Raw genomic sequence first — 9,307 nt, 5'->3', positions numbered from 1 at the left:
ATTTTTTAGCATATTCCTTTATGATTCATATATATCCTGAATCTGGGGCTTCTAATTCAATCAAAGGTGAGATGGTGGGAACTGATTGGTTAAAGTCTAGAAAGTTTTTTTTTGAATGGTCAAGGGTTTTCTAGCTTAGGATCTAGGGAAGAGATAGGTGTGGATCCCCAAATTTTTAAAAACAAAAGGAGGGTCTTTCCAAAAAGATAATTTTAATTTTGGATCTAAGGTCGGATCCAAACTTGAGATTAGTGAGAAATTGTGGAGTTTGCTCTTCAAGTTGTATCTCTTTCCTCCTTTGTTGAGCAGAGATTAGTCGTACCAAGAGCTCAAAATCTTCAACACGTTCTTCAACCTTTAGGTTCTCATAAACGTCATACGTAGGTCCTAAAAAAGGTGATCTTGATGGTGTGTGATACTACCAAGGTTTAGAAGAAGGCAAGGAACACAAACATTATACGAAAGTTAGAAAAAATAACACTTATAAAATAAATAAAATTCCTAAATCTAGATTCATCCAAGGATGAGATGACAAGATCTAATTAGCCGAAGTTTGAAAGGGACCCTCTAATTGGCCAAGGGGTTTTCTAGCCAAAAATCTAGGGATTAGGTAGACTAGATAGAATTTAGGGATTCTAGGATTAAGCTAGATTCATATGATCTTATCTCATGGTTTTGTGAAATAGCGATAAGGAAATGGGCAGTTTATCTTCAAATGGCATGCACTTGTTTAACCAAAAGAACCCTTAATGACACATCTTGCTAACAACACTTGGTTAAAATTGGAGTGTCTATAGATGTCTCTTTATTGTCGAATATATGAAACTCAATTGATAATAAAGAAAGTAGACACACTAGTTTTGAAAAGAGCAAAAAATTGGCTCTAACATTATGATGCAATACATCTAATGGAGATTGCAGAGAATGTGTTAAAAACACATTCATGAAAGATGTATCGTCGGACCCGAACGTGCAAGCCCGATCCATCACAAACATAAGATGAAAATATCTTTAAATTTTGGTACTTTTAGTCTTTCGGATTTTTGTTGAAAATTAATTTTATTCGAAAATATTTTTCAGTAGGATTTAGGAATTATTTTTTATTTTTATTTGAAATAATTTTTTTTTATTTTTGACTAATTAAATCATCAGATCTAATTTAAGTCCAATAGCCTATTAGGATCTCTTTAAGGATATTAGAGAGTGTATGGGGTTTTGGGTATGAATTTATTTATTTTTATTTGAATTTTCTATTGTGTTTGGATCTTCTGGAGTTTAAATAATGTTGTTGAGAACCCTCGAAGACTATTGGGTTCCCAACTAGCTGTTGGGATTAGACCCCTTTGATTGGGTCCATAGGAGGCAACCCTAGAGTCTCCCTTGAGAAAACTTTGGGGAGGTTCTCTCTATTTGAAGTCCTAACACAAAGAAGTAGAACAACCATCATTTTTGTAAGAAGAAATCCCCATTAGAGCGTGTGAAGCTCTCTCTAGTGTGTTTTTACTATGGCCATATTGTACATATGTTGCGTGAGACCATTCGATCTGATGTTGACCTTGTTAGGTTTGTTTGAGTGCTGAGAAATCGAGGAAGAGACTGAACCTTGTGTTGGCCAGCACTGTGTTGCCAGAGCTAAGCATATTTGTTCTCATTCTTCCTTTTGTTGAATGATATTTGTGGTTATGAAACTGATTAAACTTTGAAATAGGATTGTATTGTTGAATATGTTATTTAGGATTGTTTTTTTAATGAATTTAGATTGAATATTTTGCGGAACATAAATGTTAGAATCTATTTTTTAGGACATGTATTTTATTTTTTGAGAAATCAGTGATTGTGTTTAATGTCAGACTAATCCATCGTCGAACCAGTTTGACATACCCTTTGATTTGACATTGTGGACTATTGGAACGACTTTGTGCCCTACTAAATGGCATTTATAGGATTTTATTATTTCATTTAAAAATTGTTATTGTTGCAGGGATTTGATTTCTTATTAGTAAATCGTGAACAAAGTCATGATTTAACTCATGTGAACCCAAATAAACCATGCCCTTTTGCATGTTGTATGTGGGATGTTCACCACGTGTTCAATGAAACGTCCCCAAGAACTCACTTACACTATCGCAACCTAGTTTCACCAGATTGCACACTCATCAAGTTATTTGATTTTTGTGTGGGGTTGCAAGAACACTACTCTAGAAAGTCAGCCCACACTCGCACTCTCACAAACCTTAGTGTCCCGAGTCGCTGCAAGGGAGTCCCTTGGAGCCCCGCCTTGTAGTCTACGTCAGGTTGGTATCAATGCTCAACTTGTTGAGTTTCTCAATTCAGCATGGTTCGATGATTTTATATGCCTAGGGGAAGACGAGGATGAGGAGGTCATATAAAGTGGGAAGAAGATGACATAACTTGAGAGTTGCACGACAAAACCAGGAAATATGCCATCAAGTAGAGGTAATAACACAGAAGGTAACCACATTTAAAGTCGAGCTCAATCATAGGTCCAATGATGAGGACGATGGTTGTTTCTCATCTAGTTCACCCATCTCTTCGCGTAAACTCCCATTGATGAATAAATGTGAACGTTGGGAGGATAAGACTTACTTGGATCCATTGAAATCATCTTTTAAAATCATAGGGATACCGTTATAAGCTCTGACCGTCCTTCACTTGGCGAGAAGGTAAAGACGAGGTAGGTTTTCTCAATCTTTGTAGCTCGAATTGCACCGTTGTGGATTCCAATATACAAATCAAAAGATATAAATGTGTATAAGTACCAAATCTAAAGATTAAATAAGATTGAAATAAATAGATTAGGGATCTAGGACAAATACATTTTTTGAACTCAGGGGTTTGTTTTATCATTCAAGCTCATTCTTTTGTTCGTTAGCACCTTCAAGTATGTGTATTATTCAATGACTTCTAGATAATGTACCAACATGATTGAAGTAGGTGTGTTCTTGCAGGGCCAACACGTAGGTATGAGATTTCCATATGATCTAGGGTATAATGGTGAGTCCTTATTTATAAAGTTCAACACACTCATCCAGAAAAGTATTTCTCGTACGAAAAGTCATCCAAAGAAGAGTCCTTCTGCCCTGGGAGATATACCAGGCAGTTGTAATCTGATAGGGATAAGCTCGGGCTTATACATGCATGTTCGGTACAATGAACAATGGACTCACTGTGTCATCCCTTAGCGGACGACACTCCTTGTTCTGCCATCCAGTAATGGATAGACGGTCCTGTTATGTCGTCTAGTGAGAGGGGGGCCGATTCTTGTACCTGCACACTTATCTTGAAGAGCATGTTAACAACCAGGCATTGTAAAATTTTGGTGTCTATAACTCCATAGCCTTGTTTGACCAAATAACTGGACAACATGAATTAAGTTTGAGATTCTCAAGTTTTCAAGAACCTGTAACCTTGAGGAATTCATCGATTGACTAAATCAAGTGAATGAGATCATGGACTTTAAGGAAGACTCGGGCCATAAGTGAGTTGGCCTCATTGCCATTCATCTCAAGGGTAGGGCCACAACTTGGTGGTACCAGATAAGGCAAACCTGACAAAATTAGGGTAAGGCACCTATTACAGAGTGGGCGCACATGGAGCACAAGCTCCATACTCAAATTTTGCCTGACAACTATTATCGAGAGTTGTCCCTAAGATATCAAAATCTCAAGCAAGGTATACAACGTGTAGACCAATACACTGACGAGTTCCATGAACTTCTAGCCTACAACAACCTCATGGAGGATGAGAAATAGTTAGTCTCAAAGTACAGGAGGTCTCAACTTTCAAATTCAAGATATGCTAAATTTTGTTGATTGTTGAACTGTATCTGAGGCATACTAGCTTGTTAAACATTGGGCGAAATCCCTCCAGCATAGGGCCACTAGTAGAACAACCCCCACAACCAAGGCTTCTAATAGAGCACACCCATCTCAGACTAACAAGCCAGCCTCTTCTCATCGATCTACATATGGACCTAGTCAGAGTAGGCCCTCCACCAGACCCACCTCTCAGTCACAACCAGTAGGATTGAGCAACACCATCAAGTGTTATACTTGTGGTGGAATGGGCCACAAGGCATCCGAATGCAGGTTCAAAGCTCTTTTTGTCGATGAAGTTTACAAAGAACCAAGTCAGGAGTTCGAGGGTGAGCCTATTTATGATAAGGAGTGATCATGCATATATTTATGCATTTTATTCATATCTATTTATGCATGAACTATGATAAAATTACATTAAAAACCCATTTTTATTGTTAGTTTCGAGAAAATGCATTTAAATTGAAAATAATAAAAAAACACCAAATTCAAAGCTTGCCCTGTGTTTTTCAGTATTTTATTTAATTTAAGAGTTTTTAATTTATAGTTTAATTAGATTAGGAGAGTAATTACTAAGTTTAATTAGTTTAGGAAAAACCTCTTTTGAAAAACACGTTTTTAAGGAAGACTTGTTTTGAAATTTCTGAAAATTTTTCAGACTTCCATAAAAAATAGTATTTTGACCTAATTTTTAATATAAATAGAAGTGTTGAGGTTCGAGAAAATTATTTTTGAGCCCTGTAGCCTGCATCCGCCTCTCTCTCTCTCCTCTTTGCCTCCTTTTCTTCCTTTCTTTCTCTTTTTCGATCGATCGGTTGCCTACCTTGTTCTTCTTGCTTCTTATGCTTTTCAATCCTTCTTCTAAACCTCATTGTCGTCGGTTCCTCGCATCCTCTCTGTCAGAGAGAGAGCGGAGTTTGTTTGATTGCAGCAAGAAAGACCATCTTCTTCTTCTCAACCCATCTGTCGGAAGCGGATCGTCCAGTTTGCTTCTTCTCCCTCTTCTCCATAGTTTAGAATTATAATATTGCATGCATCATAGTTAGTTTTTATTTTCCTTGCATATGGCATGATTTAATCTTGTTTTATTTTCATCATATTGCATCTTAGATAATTTCTTATGTCTGAAAAAAATAATAAACAAAAATAATAAAAATCAATAATTTTTAGATCTACATGCATTTGATCGTTAGACCGGTAGTTCGTTGATTAATCGAAAGATTGAATAGGTTTAGTGTGTGACGCTATCAAGAGAAACAACGTGAAAATGTTGTGGGTAAGACACACGATATGTGATTTAGTTAAGTGCATGTAGCTGATTAATTTTTTTATTCATAGTAAGTAGTGTAGTTTAGTAATTAACGTTTGCTGAAGTTTAGTAATTAATTGATTTTTAGGTTAGTTGACTAATTGATTTCATATAGGTTGGTTTGTTAGTTTATTACATAAAGGTTAATTGTTCTGTTAATGTTTTTCATCGATTAGTTCAATTATTATAATATTTTTTGCAACCGTGTTTTAGCTGGTATTAATTAACCTTGATTGCTTTCCTTAGACGTGATTGTTAGTATTTGTTTTCATTAGACGTTGATTTCAGCATTATTAGTTATTTGTTTTAGTTAATGTTTTGTTTCAGTTAGTTGTTTTATTTATTTCATCGTAGTAGACGTTAACTTCATTAGCCATTAGTTGCTTTTATTTATTTCATTAGCATTATACATTTAGTTATTTGAATACCGTGATTGCTTTTAATATTTATTTTATAAGCGACGGTCCAGCATTAGCTATTTGTTTTAGTGTTTTGTTTCATAGGTGATTTAGCCATCTTAATTCATATTGCTTAGTTTAATTAATTCAAAACAGTGTGATTAATTTGCTTTGAGTCTACGTTGTCAGTAGTTAAATCATAGTTAGTTTCTTGCTTGTTTAAATCCAGATTGGTTTGTTTTCTATATTGGTAATAGTTTGTTAGTAGTTTGTTTCACTATTTCGTCTTTTAGTACTGTAGTTAGTTAGTTTAAATCTTGTTTTTGTTGATTCTTAAGTTTATATTTTTGTGTAGTTTTGTTTGTTGCTGCTGTGTTTTGTTTTTGTTTCTTGCAGAGAAGCAATCAAATGTGCGGTAAAGTCCATTTTCATACCCTCAAAGAGCCCTCTGAGGTCCTGAAAAGGTCTTCTCAAAAGGCCCTTCAAGCCCTCAGAAATCCCCCCCAAAAGCTTTTAATCAAACGCATACAAAAGTAAATAAAGAAGCAATAGATGATAAGAAGGGACAAAGGACTTGAAGCACTGAAGACCTTTTCTTTCTTTCTTTTAGATTATGGTTTACTTTATTTTATTCAGTTAATTTGGGTTTGTAATATGGTCCTTATTTTATTTGTTTAAGTCCTCCGCAGAGGGTTGAACTCTCTCCTTAATTAATTAATTTTTATTTTTGACAATAAGGAGTAGTTAAATTGTGTGATTGAATACAAACTATTTTTCGTTCCCTAAGTTCGACCCAAACTCCACCACTCGTGTGAGCCAATTTTTATATATTTTAGTGTCTGGCCTTCACACTTGTTTTTACTTAAAATATCTTTTTAAAAAAATCATTTTTCAAAACTCACACCAATTTTTGGCACCATTGTTAGGGAACAGTGAGTAATACGAGTATTTACTTTATTGCCACTATTTGTTCACATTTTATAGGTTGTTAGTTTTCCTTTTGTTTGCTGTTTAGGATTGTTTAGTTTAAATTTTTGTTGATTATTTAGGTTTAGTTTCTTTTCAGTATTTATGTTAGAACTACGTGTTTGTACACTCTAGATATCAACTTATCTTTCTTGCACAACCCACCTATTAGGGTACCCTTAGAGGTGATTGCGCATGATTGGTATTGTGCTCTTAGTTTATTTTCTGCAGGATATTTGTTGAGTGCAATTGCATGGTGCTTGTTTACTATTTTTTAGTATTATTTTTATTTTACTTGCTTTGTGGTTTAGCCGCACTGCACATTAGATACTTAGAAAACCAGTGTCTTAAGACGGTTGTTGCACCGGTCTACCCTTAGGTGTATGCAAGGGCGACACTCGCTTGACCCTGAGCTTGCAGAGATAGTCGAGGACCCAGAGTTCCTTATTAGGAGAGACTGTCGATCCGGCCCCATGGCCCAAGATTAGCAGTTGACCCATCCCCTGAGAGAGTATTTCATTCCCAATGAATATATTCCCACCTCCTGCATCGCTAGACTCGTTGTAGGAGCAAACCAATTCGAGATAAAGGTCAGTATTATACAAATGCTATCATCTTTTTATGATCTGAGCAACGAAGACCCCTACCATTATCTTGATGAGTTCCTCGAGATCTACTCCACTATGCGGATCAAAAAAATTGGGGATGATGCGTTGAGGTTAACGTTGTTCCCATTCTCCCTCAAGGACAAAACTAAGCACTACTCGAAGGTCTTAGATACAATTCAGATTACTACTTGGGAACACATGCAAAGGGAGTTTCTCAAGAAATACTTTTCGATTGGTAAAACAAACCAATATCAGAAAGTCATCACCAGTTTTTTTCAAATTAAGGGAGAACAATTCCACGAGACTTGGGAGAAGATGAAAGATCTTCTCCAGAAGTGTCCCCACCACCAGGTGCCTCATTGGCAACTAGTGCAGTACTTTTATGATGGCCTGACCTAGAAGGATAGGAAAATGGTTGATTCTTCATGTGGAGGCACGTTCATGCTCAAAAGTGAGGATGAGACATGGGACCTATTTGAAACGTTGAGCAAAAATGTTATGCATCATGCCATGTCCTCACGACTTGATAGGACTACACCTATTCCTAGTGGTCATAAGAAGGGAGGGATTTATGAAGTTGGGTCTGAGCATGATCTGCAAATCAAAGTGGACCAGTTGACCATGAAAGTTGATCAATTACTGGCCAACCCTACTTAATTAAATTCAGTAGAAAAAGTGTGTGAACTATGCGCTAGCTCTGCACACTTTATTTTTTAGTGTCCGACATCACCACTATATCTTAAATTCGTTTAGGAGCAAGTGAATGTTGCCCAAGGTTTTGTCAGACCGGTGCATGTTTCTTACGCACCCACCTATAACCCTGGATGGCAAAATCATCCCAACTTTGCATGGAGAAATTCCTAAGAGCCACCCCGTATGCCTCTCCAGATATAACACAGACAGGGTAACCTCCCACATAGTTATCTGCATTCCATATTTCCATAGTCCCTTCCCCATCTTAGCTTGCCTTCTCCTCAGGCACCCATATCAAGCTCATCTTTTCAGGAGAAGTTGCTTGAGGCCTTTTTTGATATTAAGGCCAACCTCAGTTCTCACACACAGTTGATAGTAAAGCTAGAGAATCATATGGGATAGTTGGTTGGGGCCTTCAGCAAGCAAAGCGAGAAAAGTCTCTCAAGTCAGTCTGCCATCAACTCGAGGGGTAAAGAACTCATGCACCATGGCCTGCACCTCACAGAGTCTCACCAAGAGCAAGCCAATTCTGTTATCACCCTTCGGAGTGGGAAGGAATTCTACCCTACTCAGGATAAGACTGGAGAGCCCAATGACAGACCTATTGACTAGTCGATCTCCTCCACCAGGCCTAAGAAGAACGGGTGGGGCCATGTCTTGTGCTTTCTTTGTGTATCCCCGGAGCCCCTTTTTCTCAGGCCTTGGCCAAATCACACGATTTTGTCAAGCATGGGGCATGCATGTAGGAGATGCTGGACATGTTCAAGCAGGTTCACATAAACATCCTCTTACTTGATGCCATCCAAGTGTTTGTTTATGCTAAGTTCCAAAAAAAATATTGCATGCAGAAGAGAAAATTGAGGTCTTTGCCCAAGACGATCTTCTTGATTGAGTAAGTGAGCTTCGTGTTTCAGCACCAAGCTTCACCCAAGCTCAAGGATCTTGAGGCATCGATCATCTCTTATGCCATAGGAAACAAGATCATCGAGTGTGCATTGCTCGATCTTGGGGCCAACGTGAACATTTTTCCAGGTTCCCTATATGACACTTTTGGGATTGGGGATTTGAAGCCCACGACTACTGTCTTGCAGTTGACTGACAGGTCTACCAAGCGTCTGCGAGGAATCTTGGAAGATGCATTAGTTAAGATCGAGAACTTCTACTTTCCTGTCGATTTTCTTGTTCTGGACATGGAGGGCACTAATGTCGCTCACCAGATCCTCATTATTATGGGCAGACCATTCTTGGCCATAACACATGCTCGTATCGATTGTTATACTGGAGAGATGTAGGTTTCTTTCAGCAACAAGCATGTATGATTACATATCTTTGATGTTGCCACGAGAGTGACAGGAAATGACAAATGCTTCCACGTGACAGACATCACAGGAAAACAATCTGATCCGTAGTTGGATGTGTGTTGTTCAGTTTATGACTCTCTATCTTTTGAGAATAGCCTCCATGTAGAGACTAATCTCGTTCTTCCTTCTAGTTTAG

The 9,307-nt window shown here is 37.5% G+C and overlaps 1 protein-coding gene across 1 annotated transcript; it reads left to right on the top strand.

The window, feature by feature from the left end:
- Positions 1-8,559: 8,559 nt before the first annotated feature.
- LOC149826691 (uncharacterized) lies at positions 8,560-9,102 on the top strand. Its single transcript, XM_090018364.1, has 2 exons — positions 8,560-8,616; positions 8,725-9,102. Exons 1-2 carry the CDS (start codon positions 8,560-8,562, stop codon positions 9,100-9,102), a joined length of 435 nt encoding a protein of 144 aa, XP_089874490.1.
- Positions 9,103-9,307: the final 205 nt, after the last annotated feature.

Source organism: Nuphar pumila, chromosome 10, assembly GCF_984573655.1.
Source record: "Nuphar pumila chromosome 10, dmNupPumi1.hap1.1, whole genome shotgun sequence".
In the NCBI taxonomy this organism is placed as follows: Eukaryota; Viridiplantae; Streptophyta; class Magnoliopsida; order Nymphaeales; family Nymphaeaceae; genus Nuphar; species Nuphar pumila.
This window is presented reverse-complemented; position numbering and strand designations above follow the sequence as displayed.

Excerpts from the sequence above, each read along its gene's own strand:
- LOC149826691 (XM_090018364.1), top strand. The coding sequence starts at position 8,560 with ATGCTGGACATGTTCAAGCAGGTTCACATAAACATCCTCTTACTTGAT. Across the intron at positions 8,617-8,724 it reads TCTTACTTGATGCCATCCAA|CACCAAGCTTCACCCAAGCT; the intron begins GTGTTTGTTTAT and ends TTCGTGTTTCAG.